Below are 20,979 nucleotides of genomic sequence, written 5' to 3'. Positions count from 1 at the left end.
GCATGAAGATTGAAGAAGAAGAAAGCAAGAGCCTTTTCTCTTCTTTCTTTTTTTCACAAAACCTAACGAGGGAGAGGGTCACATGCCCACCCTCTTTTTATAGCTTTAAGAAAGTTGAAAATTTACAATTAACACCTTGTTTTGTGAATTTTAATGAAAATAGCCCTAATCTAACTAAAATCAACGAAAACACTCATAATGATCTCCAAACATAACGTAAACAAAACTAAATCCTATAATGGTGATAAAATCTAAGAAAACTAGTGTGGACGATTCACGATCACTGGCCCGATTGTCACGTCCCTCCGATCCAACGGTCTAGATCACTCCATAAAGCAGTCCATGTGCATCTTCCTAGTGTGGAGTCTTCCAGATGCTCGCACATGCACATGGGGTCTTCAGCACGATCACGGGTACTCGCCTAGCCACTAAGAAATCGATGTGGCCCGCCTCCTCTGATACGTACGCAAGGGTGTACGTGACGTGATGTCCTCATCAGACTATCAACAGGTAGCTTCTCATGAAATTTATAAATTCTAGTATTAGATAAAATGGATTTGTGAACTCATAACAAGAGGATCAAATAAATAAAAGGCCACATCAAATAATGAATGCAAGATAGAGAGTCAAATAAAGATTCCTAACTATGTGTAGTTTTGATAACTAAAATCAGATAAAGATGACATAAAGGTATAACTTTATAGAGAATATATATATATATATATATGGTTTCCGAATGGTGGTGTTCTTTCCTCCCTGAAGGTCAACCAGGCTTTATTCTTTTTAAGAAGCTCCAAATGTTGAAAGCGAAGCTCAAGTCCTGGCATAAGGAGTTCTTTGGGGCCAGAGAGGTAGAAATTTCCTCTTTACTCTCAGTTATTCAACAATTGGACATGAAGGAAGAGATTGAGCTCCTATCCGAAGAAGAACACGCTCTTAGGTTCCAACTCTCTGCCGACTATTGTGCGAGACTCAAGGAAGAGGAGATTAAATGGAAGCAACGATCCCAGGCGCTATGGCTAAAGGAGGGGGACCGCAATACAAAATTCTTCCACAATTATGCTTTTGCTCAATCCTCAACTCCATTGCCTCCCTTCATATTGATGGTCAGCTGGTAACGGATAAATCTGTTGTTTGTAATTCAATTGTTGACTTCTACTCTCAATTGTTGACTGTAGAGGATGTGGACCGGCCAAGGATCGATAATCTGGAATTCAAAAGCATATCGGAAGATGAAGCAATGCAGCTCGAAAAACCAGCGGAGCTCAAAGAAATAAAAGTGGCGGTTTGGGATCTTGGGAGTGATAAAGCCCCAAGCCCTGATGGATTCCCGATAGCGTTCTTTAAAGCCTTCTAGGATATGGTTAAGAAAGATCTATTTGCTTTTGTTTAGGAGTTGTTCGAGCACAACAGACTTTTTAAAGAGCTTGGAAGTACTTTCTTGGCCCTAATCCCGGAGATGGAAGGAACCCAAAGCATCAAAGACTTCCGTCCAACTAGCCTCTTAGGAAGCCCCTACAAGATCATTTCCAAAATTTTGGCTCAATGTTTGAGACAGGTGATATCTAGTGTTGTCTCCCCTTTCCAATTTGCATTTTTAGAGGGTAGGTAGATTGTTGATCCAATTCTTATTTCTAATGAATTCATTGATTCGTGTGACAAGGACAAGAAATCAAGTATCTTATGCAAGCTTGATCTCCAAAAGGCCTACAATCATGTAGACTGGTCTTTCCTGGATTATATGCTACAGAGATTAGGGTTTGGTTTTACATGGAGATCCTGAATGAGAATCTGTGTCTCTTCTCCTAAATTCTCGGTCCTGATTAATGGATCCCCCTTCGGATACTTCAGATCTTCTAGAGGTCTTCGCTAAGGGGACCCCCTCTCCCCCTTTCTGTTTGTTTTGGTGACAGAAACCGTTAGTGGAATGCTTTCTAGGGGTCAGGCTATGGGATTATATTGGGGGTTCTCGATTAGGAATTTTTCTATTTGTATTAATCATCTGCAATTTGCTAATGATACGCTCCTATTTTGTGATGCAGGACATGGAAAATTAAATATGATATGCAAGATTTCAGGCTTAGATCCTACCAATTCAGAAACAATCACACAAATTCCACGTCCCACATAAAAATCCAAACATTCAATTAAAAAGGGGAATCTATGCGGGTCCAAGATGACACAGGCTAGGACTGGACCAATAAAAATTATAAACCAAACGATGTCAAAGGGAAATAAAATCAACTACTCATGCATAAAAATCAGTCCCTAATCCAAGGGATTCTCTAATTTCAATTCAAGGAACCCTAAGGTGATAAAAAGGGGCAAATCAATTAGGGATCATGTAATCTAGGGTTAGGATTCATGAAAAACGGCTATGAGAGGATAAAAGAGGATAAAAACCTGAGCCAAAAGATGATCCCGAGTGTGGACAGCAACAATGGCCCAGACGGACGTGCGTGTGATCCCGGCCGCAAGTGTGTGGGGCCCACTATTCAGAAAAAGGCCACCTTGGCCCTGGTCGGCCAGGGATGGACTCCAAAACCCCCAAATCTCAGCTCGATCCGATGTACGGTTTGTGCGTGGTGCTCCGCCGAAGTTTCAGCTCGCCTGCGGGCCGAAATCTAGAAACCTTCTGTAATAAAGAAATCTGATGCAACAAAAGGACAAATTCGAAGTACGGATGGTGGGGGAAGATGGAAAAAAAAAAGATGATGGAAGATAGGGGTGAATTGGGATTGATGTGGCTTCGCACCACGGTAGTTAGCCCTTCAAAAAGGGAGGGCTTCGCACCCACTTTTGAATTCTTCCACAACTCACGAAGAGAGCAGAAAAATAAAGCAGGAATTTTTTATTAACTTCAATGAATGAAAAGAACTACAAAGGGTGCCTATTTATAGGGAGAACCCTATACCCAAAAACTCGCACCATGTGCGACACCTATTACTTGGCGATGAAGTAAACTAAAATAAAAACCAAAAAAGAAAATCTAAAGCGTTCACGATATTCTAAATAATAACAATAAGCAAAACCTAAAATATAAAACCAATCCGACGAGTGGGCCACGATCATGAGATCCCATGGTGGGCTTTTCTTGACTATCATGCCACTTTTCTGAACTAAAACTTGACTTCTAGCTAGGAGGCCCTCCTTGGACGTCGTCATCGAGCCAGATCGATGGTGGGGTCCTCCTACGTACGTACGTGCGTAGGGAGGGCGGCATGAGTGCGCGTGTGCGCGTGATGTCCCCATCAATTCTCCCCGGCTGCAAAGATTTCGCCACTGGCGAAATAAAACTCCTGAACCGCTCCAGAATGTCAGGATCAAGTCTCTGAAGCTCCTCCCCAGTGAGCCACGTGCTGTCTGAAGCTGGGCGTGACTTCCATTTAACCACGTACTTCTAAAACCCGCCGTCCAACGTTGAAACTATCTAATGGTCCAGGATATCCTCTATTTCCTTTTTAGGTGTGTGAATGTTAGGTATGAGCGATAGAGGCTGGGAAAATGAGTCGGGAAGGATAGGTATAGGAGGTAGAGGCTGGGAAGATGGGATGAGACGGGTAGGTATGGGAGGTAGAGGCTGGGAACATGGGTCGGGACGGGTAGATATGGGACATAGAGGCTGAAAAAATGGGTTGAGAAGGGTAGATATGGGAGGTAGAGGCTGAGAAAATGGGTCGGGACGGGTAGGTATGGGACGTAGAGGCCGGAAAAATGGGTCGAGAAGGGTGGGTATGGGAGGTAGAGGCTGGGAAGAAAGGTTGGGAAGGGGCCATAGTTCAAAGGATAAATATGGAGAATCAGGATGGGTGGGCGAAGGGCCGGACAAAGTATCAGTGGTCCCCTGAAAAGTAACTAAATCCTCCACATCGGATGTGAAACTAATTTCCATGGAAGGTGGAAGATCTACCTCATACGCATTGAGACCGTTTCGTTTTATAATTTTGACGGGTCCAACGCTATACGCGTGTAACTTACGAATGGCCCTCGAAAAATACCGCTCGGGCCTGATGCAGACCATCACAGAGTTCCCAATATTGAATCCTTTGAAACATTTATACTTGTCTGTAGAAAATGTGCAATGTTCATTATTAGTCATGATCTTTTGCCTGATTTCTTGATGCCATGAATGAATGTGATGTGCAAAGGACTCTGCAGACTCTGACGGCCTATGGGACAGTGACATAGGGACAAAATCAATAAGTTTCCTAGGTTTATAATCAATAACGATTTCACGAGGACTTAGACCTATGGACCTATTGATAAAATTATTCAACGTAAACTCTGTTGTAGGTATTACGGTGTCCCATGTTCTGGTGTACTCTATATCCCTCCTAGGGGACTCATCCGGTAGATCATCAGGATAAACACCACGAAACTCATCCACTACTGGAATAACCTCAGTGGGTAACTCTACACTAACATCTGGCGTACTCTCTCCAGTCACAAGGCTGCACATGTTGTACCCCTCAAAATAGTGGTCTTGATGTCCCTCATGGGGTGGGTACATGGGTGCACGCCCATAACTGATTCCTTGGCCAACTCCATTCATTGGTCTATGCTTCAGGCCACCTGCCTGAGATTGGACATCTACTCCAATGGTGGGGTTTGTCCTGGCGATAGTCTTTAGTCGGGCAATGCGTTCATCAAGCTGCTCAAAGCATTGGTTCATTTCCAAGCGCTTAATCATAAACTCTAACTTCTGAGACAACTTGTTTAGTGACTCTTGCAATTGTTCCATGTTTAGTGTAGGGTGCCACCAAAATTCAGCAATATAGTTGTCAAAATATAAGAGTTTTTTTTTTTTTTTAAAGAATCGACCTAGTTTCTAAAAAATGAAAAAGGAAAGTTTCTAAAGAAACAAATTAGGAAAGCTTCTAAAAAAAAAAAAAAACAAATTAGAAAAGTTTCTAAAAAAAACAACCTAGTTTCTAAAGAAAAAGAAAAAAAAAAGTTGCTAAAAATAGAAAGTAAGTTAGTTTCTAAAAAAGAAAAAGGAAAGTAAATTAGTTTCTAAAAAAGAAAAAGGAAAGTAAATTAGTTTCTAAAAACAGATTAAGAAAGTTTCTAAAAAATTAGTTTATAAAAAAAACAGAAAAGGAAAGTTTCTAAACCTAGAAATAGAAAACTAAGTTAATTTCTAAAATAATTCAAATAAGGGGATAACAGAAAATTTCAGTAGCTTATTTCAGGGTTTATGGACTTATAAACAACCATATATGATGAGAATTGATGCGTAATGGACATAAACAACCAAATCCTAAACATGTAATGAATTTCCCTACAAGAACCCTAGGCTTTGATACCAAATTTGATGCAGGACATGGAAAATTAAATATGATATGCAAGATATCAAGCTTAGATCCTACCAATTCAGAAACAATCACACAAATTCCACGTCCCACATGAAAATCCAAACATTCAATTAAAAAGGGGAATCTATGCGGGTCCAAGCCGACACAGGCTAGGACTGGACCAATAAAAATTATAAACCAAACGATGTCAAAGGGAAATAAAATTAACTACTCATGCATAAAAATCAGTCCCTAATCCAAGGTATTCCCTAATTTCAATTCAAGGAACCCTAAGGTGATAAAAAGGGGCAAATCAATTAGGGTCATGTAATCTAGGGTTAAGATTCATGAAAAACAGCTATGAGAGGATAAAAGAGGATAAAAACCTGAGCCAAAAGATGATCCCGCGTGTGGACAGCAACAATGGCCCAGACGGACGTGCGTGTGATCCCGGCCGCACGTGTGTGGGGCCCACTATTCAGAAAAAGGCCACCTTGGCCCTGGTCGACCAGGGATGGACTCCAAAACCCCCAAATCTCAGCTCGATCCGATGTACGGTTTGTACGTGGTGCTCCGCCGAAGTTTCAGCTCACCTGCGGGCCGAAATCTAGAAACCTTCTGTAATGAAGAAATCTGATGCAACAAAAGGACAAATTCGAAGTACGGATGGTGGGGGAAGATGGAAAAAAAAATGATAGAAAATGGGGGTGAATTGGGATCGATGTGGCTTCGCACCACGGTAGTTAGCCCTTCGAAAAGGGAGGGCTTCGCACCCACTTTTGAATTCTTCCACAACTCACGAAGAGAGCAGAAAAACAAAGCAGGAATTTTTTATTAACTTCAATGAATGAAAAGAACTACAAAGGGTGCATATTTATAGGGAGAACCCTATACCCAAAAACTCGCACCATGTGCGACACCTATTACTTGGCGATGAAGTAAACTAAAATAAAAACCAAAAAAGAAAATCTAAAGCGTTCACGATATTCTAAATAATAACAATAAGCAAAACCTAAAATATAAAACCAATCCGACGAGTGGGCCATGATCATGAGATCCCATGGTGGGCTTTTCTTGACTATCGTGCCACTTTTCTGAACTAAAACTTGACTTCTAGCTAGGAGGCCCTCCCTGGACGTCGTCATCGAGCCAGATCGATGGTGGGGTCCTCCTACGTACGTACGTGCGTAGGGGGGGCGGCATGAGTGCGCGTGATGTCCCCATCAGGGGGGAGAGAAATTTCAATGATGAGGAGATTCTTGAATTTACTTCATTGTTATCTCTCTTGCAGGGTATCAGTCCTAATCCCGCAGCTCAAGATTCAATGTCCTGGAAGCTATCCAGTTCAGGAACCTTCTCTGTCAAGTCGTTCTACAATCATCTATCCTCTCCGAGTATTTCCACTTCTTGCTGCCACACGAGGGCGATTTGGTCCTATGGTACCCCTCCCAAAGTGGTCGCTTTCGGTTGGCTGGATGGAAGGAATAGGATCCTTACTGTTGACAATCTCAGAAGGAGAGGCATGGTGCTAACCATCACCTACCTCTTATGCCTAAACGAGGAAGAAGCAATTGATCATCACTTTATCCATTGCAATTTTATCGCCGAAATTTGGTGGAGTGTTCTCCACCTTGCGAGTGTGACCTAGACCATGCCTTCCTCCCTCGATCAACTATTCTGCTCTTGGCATGCGGAGCCCGGTGGAATGTTAGGCAAGAGAAAATGGCGGTGTATCTTGTTAGCGGTGCTTTGGGCAGTCTAAGCAGAGAGATAATCGTGTTTTTAGGAACCAGAGCCTTTCCTCCACTGTAGCCAACAACCCGCAATGACGATAAAAAGGGGCTGCATGTTTACCAGAAAATCAAAAAAAAAAAAAAAAAAAAAGAAGAAGAAGAAGAAGAAGAAGAAGAAGAAGAAAGAGGAAAATTCGTAGAGTACCTATGGCCATAGCGATCGGAGATTCAGAGGTGGGCCATTCCATCAATTGACGGAGGTAAGTTCGATTTCCCTCCTTTTGCGAATTTTCTTCTATTTTTATTTCAAAATAGGATATCTCAGAGATTCCGGCAAGAAATTTCAATGATGAGGAGATTCTTGAATTTACTTCATTGTTATCTCTCTTGCAGGGTATCAGTCCTAATCTCGCAGCTCAAGATTCAATGTCCTGGAAGCTATCCAGTTCAGGAACCTTCTCTGTCAAGTCGTTCTACAACCATCTATCCTCTCCAAGTATTATTGCTGCCACATGAGGGCGATTTGGTCCTATGGTACCCCTGCTAAAGTGGTCACTTTCAGCTGGCTGGATGGAAAGAATAGGATCCTTACTGTTGACAATCTCAGAAGGAGAGGCATGGTGCTAACCATCATCTACCTCTTATGCCTAAACGAGGAAGAAGCAATTGATCATCACTTTATCCATTGCAATTTTATCGCCGAAATTTGGTGGAGTGTTCTCCGCCTTGCGAGTGTGACCTAGACCATGCCTTCCTCCCTCGATCAACTATTCTACTCTTGGCATGCGGAGCCCGATGGAATGTTAGGCAAGAGAAAATGGCGGTGTATCTTGTTAGCAGTGCTTTGGGCAGTATAAGCAGAGAGATAACCGTGTTTTTAGGAACCAGAGCCTTTCCTCCACTGTAGCCAACAACCCGTAACGACGATAAAAAGGGGCTACATGTTTAAAAAAAAAAAAAAAGAGAGAGGAAAAATCGTAGAGTACCTGTGGCCATGGCGATCGGAGATTCGGAGGTGGGCCATTCCATCGATTGACGGAGGTAAGTTCGATTTCCCTCCTTTTGCGAATTTTCTTCTATTTTTTCTTCAAAATAGGATATCTCAGAGATTCCAGCGAAAAATCGGGCCGGATTGAATGCAATTGAGGAATCCTCTTCCTTCTGAAACCCTTCACTTCTGGAACCCTCGCCGAAATCTTGCTGCCGTAACCCTCGCCGAAATCTCACTGCCATAACCCTCGTGGCCTTCTTTCATTTCGAAAGGGAGGGAGAGGGACGCGGATGAGGTTTTGACTGTTGAAGAGAAATCGGATTGGGTCCGAAGAGAAATCGGATTGGGTACTGAGTTACAGTACGCTCTTATCGTGCTAAGTAAACTCTGCTGGGCCCACTGTAAATGTTTGTGGTTGATCCACACCGTCCATCTGTTTTCCATATCATTTTAGGGGTTGATAAAAAAAAAATTTGAAGCTTATCCAGAGCTCAAGTGGACCATGCCACAGGAAACAGTGGAAATAATTATTTCCACCGTTGAAACATTTCTAGGCCGATATATCAGGTTTATTTGTCATCCCAACGGTTCATAAGATCACGTTAAACATGGATGAAGGGAAAAAACAAATATAATGTTATCCAAAACTTTCACGGGCCCCAAGAATTTTTCAACAGTAACATTCAATTCACACCGTTTCATGTGGTGTGGTCCATTTTAGCTCTATATACGCTTAGATTTCGATCTAAGGACCTAAAATTATCTGGTAAAATGGTTGAACAGATTGGATAAAATACATAAATAACACTGGACCCCACATAGTTTACTCACTAAGCTTATCGTACTGAGTTACACAGTACGCCATCCGCTTTCGTTTGAAGAAAGCTTATTATACTGAGTAAACTCCGTTGGGCCCTACAATAATGTATGTGTTTAATCCATGTCGTCCGTATATTTTAATAGATCATTTTATGGTATGGGCCCAAAAATGAGGTAAACAAAAATCTCAAGTGGACCACATTACAGGAAACGGTGTTGAATGAACTTCGACCATTAAAAACTTTTTTGGGGGACGGTTTTGGATCAAGCTGATCTTTGTTTTTTCCCTTCATCTGAGTCTGTATGACCTAATCAACAGGTTGGATGTCAAATGAGCTGACTCCAACTGAGTCAAACGAGCTTTTCGAGCTAGCTTAACTTGTGTACAGCCCTAGCTGTGGTCCACCTGAGATTTATATTCCTCTCATTTTTTAGATGAACCCCTAAAATGATCTGTAAAAATGGATGAACGGAATGGATGAAACACATACATCATGGTGGGGCCCACAGAGCACCGACCACCAGCCCCATGAACTTTGATCTCATTTGAGCCGTTCGTACAACTCGGAGCTCGAGGCGCGTACGCGCTCGTCTTCGCACGACACGTACCTACAATAGCTGGCTGTACAGCTAGCTTGCGTGGGACGTCGATTAGCTACTGGTTGAGTACGTGACCAAGTTCTGTGGGACCCGGCATGATATATGTGTTATATCCGCACCGTCCATTCATTCGGAGATGTCAATTTAGGGCAGGAGCCAAAGAATGAGTCAGATCTAAAGCTCAAATGGACCCCACCACAAAAAAAAAGTGGAGAGAGTGACGCCCACCATTAAAATTTTTTAAGGCCCACGAAAGTTTTCGATCAAACTGAAATTTGTGTTTTCCCTTCTTTCATGCCTGTATTAACCTGTGAACACGTTGGATCTCAAATAAACATCATAGTGGACATTTGGAAGGTTTCAACGGTAGGAGTTACTCTTCACACTGTTTTTTTGTGGTGGGGTCCACTCCAAACTTAGATCTGACTAATTCCTTCTCTCATGGCCTAAAATGATCTCTACAAATTGATGGACGGTGTGGATACAACACATACTCATGGTGGGTCCCACAGAACATGGTGACGTCACCTCAACGGAGAGTCCACTGGCTACTTAACCTGTCACCACTGTAACTCTGTCAGTACTAGCTGGCATGTGATACAAGCAAAAATTTGAATTCTATCCAATAGAGTTGGCTTTTAATATACGGTGAATACACGTGGGCCCACCGTGAATGCATGTGGTTGATCCACACCGTCCATTCGTTTTTCCAGATCATTTTAGGGGTTGAACCCAAAATTTATGCATATCCAAAGCTCAAGTGGACCATATCATCGGAAAAAGTAGTACTGATACTATATGACCGGATCGGATTGGATCAGCATATATGGATCAAAAGATCCAAAGACAATGGTGCAGATTTATTATTCAGCCCAGAAACAGTGCATCCAAGGGTCCACATTTAATGGCAGCCAAATCAGATGGCCAGGATGATCAATGGGAGAGATTTTTCAGGCTATTTCCCATCCAAGCTGGAGCCCACCACATGAACGGTTTGGATCACCATGTACCATCATCTACAGGGCCAAATGTATATTGCATGACAGAGTACGTTGATCCACATACATGCACACTGCTGTGCACCTAGCCTGCATTTAATTCAATCCTCGCCATCCAAATCATAGGCCCCGTCGAGATGGAGACAATGATTACGAGCCACCGCGCAGCTCTATGTGGGTCTAGGCCACAACCAGTCCCATCATTGATATGTATATTTTTCAATTTTTACTTCTTATTGCTTTTCAATGAACTGATTGTGTTTTCATACATGACTTTGATATATTTATAAATATCATACATTCAATTTAAATATAGTTGTATTAGTTCAGTTAAACAACGCATAGCTTAAGACCCAATACAAAGGAAATTTATTATGTGCATTTTTTTTTGAGATATTATGATTTAAAAGTGTGTATTAAGGGCTTTTTTAACAATCCCCAAAGTTTCATTAAAAAATTCAACCATTTTCTCAATGTTTCCCCATGTTTCCCAAAAAGTGCGATAAATTATGCGATACAAACGATATATCCCGTGCAATAACCGATACGTATCTGTATCCCAAGGGTGCGATACATGGTGCGATACCGATATTTCGAACATTGCTCTGCAAGACTGCAACGAACCCGTGACTCTATCAAGCTGAGGATATCATGAAGATATCGATGATATCGCACGAAATCTGCGATATATTGCGTGATATCGGCCGATATATCGTGCGATAACTGAAATTGCAGAATTTTTTAGGCTTCCGGTGGAAATATTGCGGGTTTCGTATCGCTGGGCTGCGATACCGATATTATCGGCCAATATATCAGCCAATATTATCGATATTGCAAACGCTGTTCTTATGTAACTCGGCCTCCAAGGAAAACAACATGCTAGATTTTCTAACTACTAACAATGTTCTTTGGAACTATAATGAGAAAGTTGGATACAAGGATAAAAACAAAAAAAACAAAAAAAAAAAAGATGATATGCATGAATCTGGAAGGGAATCAAGCATCAATTAATCAGTGAAAATCAAGAAACCAAATTAAGAGTTACACTTCAGAAAAGCTAGAAAGAACATACAGTATATGCAAGTTTGGCAACTGAGATAACTCTGGTGGAAGGCTCCCAGATAAGTTGTTATTGTCCAGAAGGCTGCAAAGATTCACTTCAATAATTAAAATTAAAAATAAAAAATGGACGCAACGAAACCAACATACCCTTAGCAACTAAAAATAATTGCCTGAGGGTATGTAACAACTCAAACTCAGAGCCAATAGCGTACTGTAATCATGGTATGCCAAAACGGTTATGTAACAATAACAGTGGTAACTGTTACGCATCCAAAACGGGCATTATAGAAAAATAAAAATAAAAAAAATGGCCCATAACGGCCCCATATCAGGGCAGAAACGGATTTTTTTTTTTTCAAAAAAAAGAACACCGTAACTGTTACAGCCCATATCATAACGGTAACAGTAGTGGCCGTTACGGCCACCGTTACCATTTTGGAATACCTTGAATGTAATACAAACAGAAAAAAACCATTAGCTTAACTTACAAGTGAACAAGAATTGGTAATTTGGAAAGCTCAGGTGGAATTTCCCCACTGATTGAATTATTGTTCATGTGCCTGCCAAAGAAAGCAGATTATTATATCAAAATGGTTAAACTTTTGTGCCACATAAAAGCAGCATTGCAAATCAAAGCCCACTCACAAATGCTTTAATTTCTCCAAGTTTGCAAATGATTTTGGTATTGGTCCCGATATATGGTTCTGATCTATTTGTATTCTGTCCAGGTTAGGAAGATAACCAAGCTCATCGGGCAAAGAACCTGATAATTGATTTCCATTCAAGAGCCTACAACGAATAGCACATAGAAAGGCAGGATTTAAACAAACCGAAATTTTTTAGTCAACAATCAGTAAGCGAACAAATGGACAAATAATCCCTTTATAATGCCCATAGAGTTGTAACATAAATAAAATAATTACTAAAGAAAACAAATGAATGATCCTTCCAGCATGTCTTCAAGCATTAAAAAGCATGTAAATTGAATGCAGTTTTTCCAAAAACTGAACATTTAAGACTTCAAATAGAAAATCAAAGAAATAATATTTACATCAATGTGGAATGAGATTTTGACTGTAAGTGTTAACTAGATCATGCAGCAAAAGCAACTAGACGAATAACGGAACTTTTGGAAACAAAGCAGAACTCCCAAGAAAGATCTTTGAAAGAGCAAAGAAGGAGAGTTATAGCCTCAGTTTTGGTTTTAAAATCATTCACAGGCTCAAAAAAGAAGACCTGCTATGGGATTGGCAGGATTTTTGTGATTTCAGCGATATTTTCTCTGGGGTTGGATGATTTTATCACTTTGTTTTTTGCTGAAGCTGCTTTTTTTACTTTCTAATAAAGTGCTTACTGATCAAAAAAGAATTCCAAGATCAAACTCTAGGCAAAAGGAACAGAAAAGACATGGAAAATCTTCAAGCTAACATTTACAATGAAAATACCAGTAATGGACTATAAAAGGAGTCAACAACAACTAAATTATGTAAATGATGTTCTTCAGTTGTCCAGAACTGCATTCCTTTGCCACATGTACAATCGCAAATTATAGGGGTGGCATGGCCTAGGCCAGGGTTGGCCCTAGCCTAATCCTACTCCCCTATGCCCTTGCCCTGGCCCAGCCCTGGTGCTAATCAAGGGCCTACATGGCTGACCTGAGCCAGGGCCAGTCTTCTAAGGGAAAGAGAGGAAAGAAAGTGGGCACCCTGTGGGTGCATGATCCTAGCCATCCCTCAGGTGGGTCCCATAGTGTAAATGCCTTGTCCAAAAAACCATGCCTATTAACAAATAAGGTGAGCCACAGTTTACAAAACAAGGGAACGGCCAAGAAAGAATTGACAAAGTTTTTCTTAGCTGTCCAGTTGTTTTTAACACTATGGCCCACCATTTGAATGAGCAGGGCTGACTTTTGTGCTGAGGCATCTATATTGCAGGACTCTCAAGATGGACGGACTAGATCTCACAATTAGTGCAACATAGCATGTCTCAGTGCCTGAGCTGGGCTGGCCATTCATCGTTGACCCAGACCTGGCCCTCAGGCCAAGTTTAGGGGCCCAGGCCCTGCCCTACAGTGCCTGGATACCTGGCCCATTACTACACCTAGCAGATTGTTCATATTCTCCTCAACGACCTTGTTCTAAAATATCCAACAGTCCATGCTTTTTGGCAAGGAAGCCCGGTGTACTAGAGGTTAGTTTATTTTTGTTGAAAATATGAAATGCTTTTTATTCACTGGAGAGAGAAGACACATGCATATTTCAAGAATACATTTAGCATTTTGACATGAGCTAAACAGTACTCGAAGGTCTTTTCCTTGACCAAGAGATAGAGAAAAGGGTTTGTGTTTTTCCCTTTTCACTATACAACACTTTTTTGAGGTGTGGTGTCCCATCACCTATGCAAGTTTGTACTCAACAAGCTTCTCCAGCACTGCTCGCCCCAGACAACAACTATTCCATGAATTTCCCTTTGTGGCAGTGCGCAATAGTTGTAGTTAGGTGCAGCATGGCCCTGCTCTTATTGACATGCATTCTGAGGCTTGCGACCCTTTAATTCCTCTAGATTGTATGTAATATTAACTAATGGCATCACCTGTCAAGTATGAAATTTACATGATTTTAAATTATATTCATTCATTCACAATGATCTTCAATCATTTAACTGTCAGCAAATCTAGTAATGCATACAGAACCCTGGCATCAACGTGCTACTCAAAGCTTTTGTCGATGTACCCATAGTAAGAAGGTGAAGGCACCATGTGATGGAATCATAGTGTAGCTGAAGGGTAGAAGTGACAGAACAAACCCCGTTGTTTTACTGCCCAAAGAAGTGAGAGATTGAATGTCGAGTGGATAAGAACATGTGTCCCTGGAAGATTCTATCATCAAAAACAGAGAATGGTACTGTGGAAGGGTACAAAGGAACTAGAAGGTAACTGGAGAGGTTAATGTCACCTTTATAAACAATAGGGCGATATTGTTCGAGTTAAGTCCATCAGTGGAGATAGAAAAGTTTTTTTCCCAGTAGAACATGATTATTTTTTTTTCCTTGAAAGATGATGAATTGTATTAAAAACCAAAAGGATTACAGAAAGGAAAGGAGAGAATCCGCAGAGAGGGCGGACGCAGCTAAACTCCTAAAAAGAGAAAATCACAGTCCTTCATAGAGTCTACATGACAGGCCCATTCGATCAATAAACGCTTAGCTCTGGATGAGACAGCTTCGGAGGAGTTGGAAATATCCCTGAAGCATCTGCCATTTCTTTCTTCCCAAATCAACCACCAAACCGCAAGAATTGCCATCCTCCAAAGCCTAGTCCTAACCTTACCAATGAAAACCCCGTGCCAGGCCTGTAGAACATGATTAATTAGGGGAAGATGGATGGTTCTACACGTGGAGATCTCCAAATCCTTGCCTGAGATGGTTTCTTTTTCTAAGGGTAAATGGGTGCAGATCCACAATCTATTGAATTTATGCAGTAACACGAACAAGACACTAGCTAATTGCTCGCATCATTTATCATTATCCTTTTTCCAGCCTATGTTTTCATAAGTAAGCTAATAGTTAGTAAAACAGCCAACTATGATGTCTCTATGGAGATTTTGAAACTTGGAATCACATCCCTTAATGCTTCTATTTCTAAATTAAACACTTTTGCCTCTATCACTATCAAAATATTCATCAGCCACAACAGTAATTTTTTGTATCTATGAGCCCATAATTGTAGAGAGTTCATTGATGCTTTTTAGTGCCTGTTTCAGTCCCAATTACAGTTAAGCATTTAATTGTTTATATTTTACAGAAATAAAGTTGTCTGTAAGAAGCCAAAAGTTCATAATCTTTCATTTGCTCCCAAGGATTCTGAATGACCAAAATAGAGAAATTATATGTCTGGCTACTGGCCCATCCTATTCATATATCATATATGTGGAAGCATCTGCATGTTTGCATGTCAAAATTGTCTCCATGTATGAAAACATTTACTGGGTGTGAAATAGCATCAGTTTGTGTGAGAATTGTTTCAATATACAAGAAAATTTACAGAGTCTGAAATAGTATAAATTCAACTTACAGGAGTGTCAAAGATTTAATATTGCCTATCTCCTTCGGTATGCTGCCACTGATCTCATTCCACATAAAATCCCTTCCAAAACCAAAAGAACGAAAAACATGAGACTATGGGAAGCTTGTATGCAATCATTGTATTGTTTAACAAATTAGATATTCATAGCAGTCAGAGGATGAATGTTGCTCTGTTGCATTTTTCTATTTTGAATTTGGAATAAGTTATGACTCACAATATTTGCAAATAAGATAGGCGACCAAGATCAGCAGCTAAAGTTCCCGAGAGATTCATGGTTAGCATCTGCCTGCAAAATGAAAAACATGGCATGGTCATGGAGAGTTGAATGATATGACAATAAATTATTAGATTCAAAGATTTTGCAATGTGTCGTTGATCTTTGTCATAACCTCAACACTTAAGCATCAAATTGTGATGTGGTTAAAATTTGCATTTGTAAATGCAATTGTGTTAGAATCTTTAAATATTAATTTCTTAAGTTTTTCAGTTAGTTCTAGATGGGATCATAACCCTGCATTCGTGAAATCATATTCTTGAAATTTAACCAAACTAAAAAGAAAGTGATGAAGCAAGATCAAAACAAACCTAACTCTGAAATTTTCTGTGCCACCTAGAAGTCCAAAAAAAATGTTTACAGCAATCATACAAATGGAATTAGAAGAATAAGATATATAATCCATAAATGGCATAGCACCATATAAGGTTATCAAGTGTAATCACACGACTGGAGGAAGGGCATCCACCCAGAAATTTCCCATCGCAGGAACCAGGCAATAAACTGCAGCTATATTTCACAAAAAATCATCATAACATCATGCATATGGATCTGCAATTTAGAGGTTGTATGCAGCCTTCTAGTACATTCTGGAATGTCTGTCTTTCTATCACAAGCTGAACAACTCCAAAACTCCAAATATAGAAATAAATTCTACAGAACAACTATTGCCCAAAAAACTGCATAGATACTTCTAAAACAGACTTACAGACAGACAGATGAATCGAAATGGTCATACAGTTGTGGTAGTCCTTCCAAATATAGTAACAAGCTCTCTCCTTCCCATAATATTTTCTGCCACATGCATAGAAGTCGAAGACCACAACTGCTGCTGACTGTGTTTTCTTCCAAAAACAGCTATTGGTTGTCATAAACTGCTAAGGCTAGAAAACGGACTGCTATTTTTTTATTTTATTTTTTGAAAGATAACGAAATTTTATTGAGAAAGCACTAAGCTACAGCAAAGAACTATAACCCCAAAAGAAAAGAAAAATTACAATCCTCCAATGGACTTTTAAATACAGAGCATATATTGCTGAAATTAGGATTAGATTGGACCTGTGGCCCCCAACAATCCAATCAATGGACGCATATACTCGTCTTGTTGGCACTGTGGACCCACAGTCCAACATGCGTCTTTGTCAATGTTGCATGGGGACGCTATGTCAATTGGGACCCAGATTGGTTATCCTTTTGCACAGTCAAGTCACGGATGGCCCAGCCCCAGATGCATCAGATAGCCATGTTATAAAACAATCCATGTCAATGAAATCAAATTGACTATCCTGGCAAAAGTAGCAACAACTTCCCAAATCTGCATAGACTGTTAAGAAGGCATGGAGTTGTGCCACATGTTAGTTGTTAGTAAATGTAAAGGCCTGTACAAGTCCCCAGAACAGTATACATTATGGGAGCTTAGTACAGTGCTCTTCCACCCTCCACTAAGTCTCCTTACACTAGGTGAATTTTTGGCAGATTAATTTTATGACAGAATGCACCCATGCATTGGATGCTTAGAGTTTTAGTCTGAACTCTGAATGTTGGGTGCTACTATGATCTAGACAGATAGTGCTAATTAATATCTTGAGGAAATTATGAGCAATTTGGCCATTTCTGATCATCCATAATACATGAACTGGTTTCCTAGGTCCCAACAAATTTTAGAAATAGTGAAAATACTTAACCCAAAATGGTCTTTTCTTTCAATATCTAAAATACGAAAACATTCATTCTACCAAGACAACACTTTCAAATGCAACTTAGGTCATTCGCAGGGACTTTTGGCGCCTTGGATTTAAACCAAAGGGAGGAAAACCATATAATTCAAATTACAAAACTTTCCCCGTATTTCTCGTCATGGCTGTAGAAAATATCACACTAATGCGCCTATCATTTTGGGCCAGTGCGGCATCCATTTCTAGGATCTTGTAGATTGTTGGATTTCTCTTTTTGTATGGTAGTGAGTTTTTTCCTTAGTTTCAGAGCTCTTCACCGTACGGCAACTGATTGTGACTCATACGTATTTGTATTAGATCTCTCCTGCTCAATTGTATGGCACTCTCTCTCCCTCTCCCTCTCCCTCCCTCTCTCTGAACCCAGTACATTCATAAATAATGTCTACTTTCCCAGAAATACCTTGAAACTAAACATTGCCAATAGTATCTGGGATAATGAACACTGATTTTTCTTCCCCTCCATAAGGTGTCATCCTAAAGGGAAATATTATTTTGTATATGGAACGTGCTTTACCTGCTTAAGAGTGGCATTGCTCCCACATATTTATCAAGACATCCCAGTTGGGTTGTGCTACGTGAACATTAAAAAACATCATTCCTTGTCCTATTTTGTCCATAATTACTCATTTGGCTTCTGTTATGTTATCTCATAGGCTATAGAACTAAGACTAAGAAAGCATCATTTACACAAGAAAGCAGTGCTAGTACACAGAAAGCTTAAAACTTGATGGTGACCAAATCATACAAATCAGGCAAATGAAACAATTTCAAAATCATGTTGAGCACAAAAAAATGTAACAAAATTCAAATATTTTAAAGCTAGGCCTTGGGACAGCACTCCCTTACTATAACAGGCACAGACAGAGAAACTCTGAAAGAAATAGACTAAAATGGAAAGGTAAACAGATAAGTATCAAAAGTATACAATTCTTTAATGTGAAGGTAACCATCATCCAGTGGTATATTGTAGCACAAAATCCCTGTCCAGTTCGACATACATGGATCTCCCTTATTCCAACTTTTAAGATTCTTCAGAGGATCTATCAAACTGCTCTTGATAGCTTCTAATGCAGCAACTGCAAATTAATACAATTTGTCACTAGATTTTCATAACCATCCTCAATGATAAAACAAAGAAGTAATCATACACATGCTACTTCATTGAACAACCCCTTGCTTTAACATCTACAAGTTCTTATGCATGACAATGGGAAATACATGCAATGACTGGAAAAGAAAAGGTGACTGCATTCCTTCTCCATTTATTATTCATCACATCACAATTTGAAAAAATTATAATTTGTAGCAAATACACAATTAGTACATCTAATAGATCGACATCCAAAGAAAAGCATAGCAACAACAAAAAGCAAGAATACCAACTAAAAGTTATTATAACATCAGAGCAAAACATGCTGAATTGCTGACAAGGATTCACTATCCGGTGAAGGAATGCATCAAATGCAAGCTAATGCCAAACACTGTGCAGTACTTGTGCATAAGAACAGTAAAATTCAAGCAAACTCGCCTTCAGATGGATCAGTTATCTGCGCTTTCACAAGTAGTGCAGAGCAACACAGATAAACAGCCAGAATGGCTCCCAAGAGACAAACTCTCACACCAGACATCACAGAATCCTTGAAGGCGGATGAAGCGATGAACATCTCTCAATATCCAATGCCCTAAACTAGTAGAGAGCTTGAAACCCCAGAAGCAAACTGAATTCTCAAACAGTTCCAATTGATTGAATGCTATAACTTGCTCCAGAATCCAAAAACCAATACAACGTCAAAGATCAAGATACCCCTCCTCAAGGCAACTCAAAACCCTAGAAACCCAATGAGTGCCAATATATTTCTGCAGAACTGATGCAGTACAAATATAGACTACTCAAGATTCTGAGCCGATACAAGTATATATTTCTGAGCTGATGCAATATAAGTATAGACTACTCAAGATTCTGAGCATCCACATGCAGTCAAGAAAAAGCACAATATCCAACTCCAGAGACCTCGAAATTCAAGAAATCAAACGAGTTGCAGCAGATTTTCACGTATACAATGTTTTAGATGTGTAAATTACTTCCTAAAGCAAGAACCCACCTATTTGCATCCGATGATGAGAAAAAACACACACACACAAAGGCTCCAAAACAAGCAGAAACCACGGTACTTAAACAAGTTGCGGAAATACAAGTCTAGTGCTCTAGAACATGAACAACTCCAGAAAGCAATTAATCCACATACTTTCATCGGATGCCTAGAAATATCTTTCAGACAGCCGAGAATCAATGTGTTTTCTTCCAAGACAGAAAAAAACACTAAATATCGCCCAAGAGAGCTCTAGAGCTCAGGAAATCAAATGAATTGCAGCAATAGGCAACTTCGGAAACCGAGGTCCATGTAGTTCTACAAAAACCTTTCACAGGAGAGCTCAAAAAGCCTGAAATGATATCAGATGAATTACTGCAATAAGCAACTTCAGAGATAAGGAATCCAGGTATTTTCATCCGACGTCAAGGAAAATGTCAGAAGCTCGCTCCAGAGAGCTCAAAACCCATAGGAACCTATCAAACTACTGAATTTTCCAATATAAACAACTCCAGAAAAAGAAGAATCCAGGTAATTTTCACCGGACGCCAAGAAAAACAGTGACAACCCTCTCCAGAGAGCTCAAAAACTCTAGAAATCTAACCCAAGTACACAGAAATTTTTACTCAAACAACTTCAGAGATCGAGAATCCACGTAATTTCATCCAAAACCGAGAGAGAAAAAAACAAGGTCTCATTCTAGAGAGCTCAAAAACCCTGGAAATCGATTGAAAGACAGCAAACAGCGACGAAATTTCATCTGGAAATCCTAGAAATCGGAGGGATTGGCGAGGTTTTCTTAAGCGTTTGTGCGGATTGGACGGTGCAGATGAGTTCAGTGATTGAAATTTCAATGATGATGAAATCTGAGGAGGAGAAGGATGAGAGGGTGTTGTCGATGGGAAGAGGCCAAAGCAGCTAATGCAGAGATCAGTAGATGACATGTTTTTATATATTGAAGCGATGCTTGACTTCTTCGGAGCTGTTGAGATTATTTTATTTGTCAGAGAGGGATCTTTGGCTTTTCGCAATTTAATAGCTGAAGGTGACTCGCGCCCTTTTCATACTTTATCAGAGCGGCAAGTCGAAGATAAAACACAAAAATCAGCCTGACTAAAAACTCACACGTGCCACAATATGTGAACTTGGCTTATCTGATAGCAACTTTACATTGTTTCCATTTATGTGGTCCATTTTAGTTTTTAGTCAGGCTTATCTTTTGGATGTACGGCTAAAATAATGGTTATCACTCCATGTACCCAATGGATTTTACATATGCAACATGGTGGACCCATGGG

The 20,979-nt window shown here is 40.1% G+C and overlaps 1 protein-coding gene across 4 annotated transcripts in view; it reads right to left on the bottom strand.

Annotated features, from left to right (window-relative positions):
• The window catches only part of LOC131253667 (probable LRR receptor-like serine/threonine-protein kinase At1g06840), a 60,023-nt gene extending 39,321 nt beyond the window's left edge, over positions 1-20,702 (bottom strand). Inside the window, exons 1-8 of one of the 4 annotated variants that reach the window (XM_058254768.1) lie at positions 19,694-20,687; positions 19,120-19,602; positions 18,517-18,667; positions 15,796-15,867; positions 15,570-15,641; positions 12,143-12,286; positions 11,986-12,057; positions 11,508-11,579 (exon numbers count right to left, since the gene is read on the bottom strand). In XM_058254768.1, coding sequence (XP_058110751.1) covers positions 11,508-11,579; positions 11,986-12,057; positions 12,143-12,286; positions 15,570-15,641; positions 15,796-15,867; positions 18,517-18,667; positions 19,120-19,255 — 719 coding nt within the window. In that variant the 5' untranslated portion in view covers positions 19,256-19,602; positions 19,694-20,687. Of the gene's footprint in view, positions 1-11,507; positions 11,580-11,985; positions 12,058-12,142; positions 12,287-15,569; positions 15,642-15,795; positions 15,868-18,516; positions 18,668-19,119 lie in introns of all 4 variants that reach the window. The other 3 variants (XR_009175276.1, XM_058254770.1, XM_058254769.1) reach the window with 3 other exon arrangements.
• Positions 20,703-20,979: the final 277 nt, after the last annotated feature.

The sequence above is a fragment of the Magnolia sinica genome, chromosome 8, assembly GCF_029962835.1.
Source record: "Magnolia sinica isolate HGM2019 chromosome 8, MsV1, whole genome shotgun sequence".
NCBI lineage: Eukaryota > Viridiplantae > Streptophyta > Magnoliopsida > Magnoliales > Magnoliaceae > Magnolia > Magnolia sinica.
The sequence above is the reverse complement of the archived record's forward strand: the minus strand, read 5'-3'. Positions and strand labels throughout refer to the sequence as shown.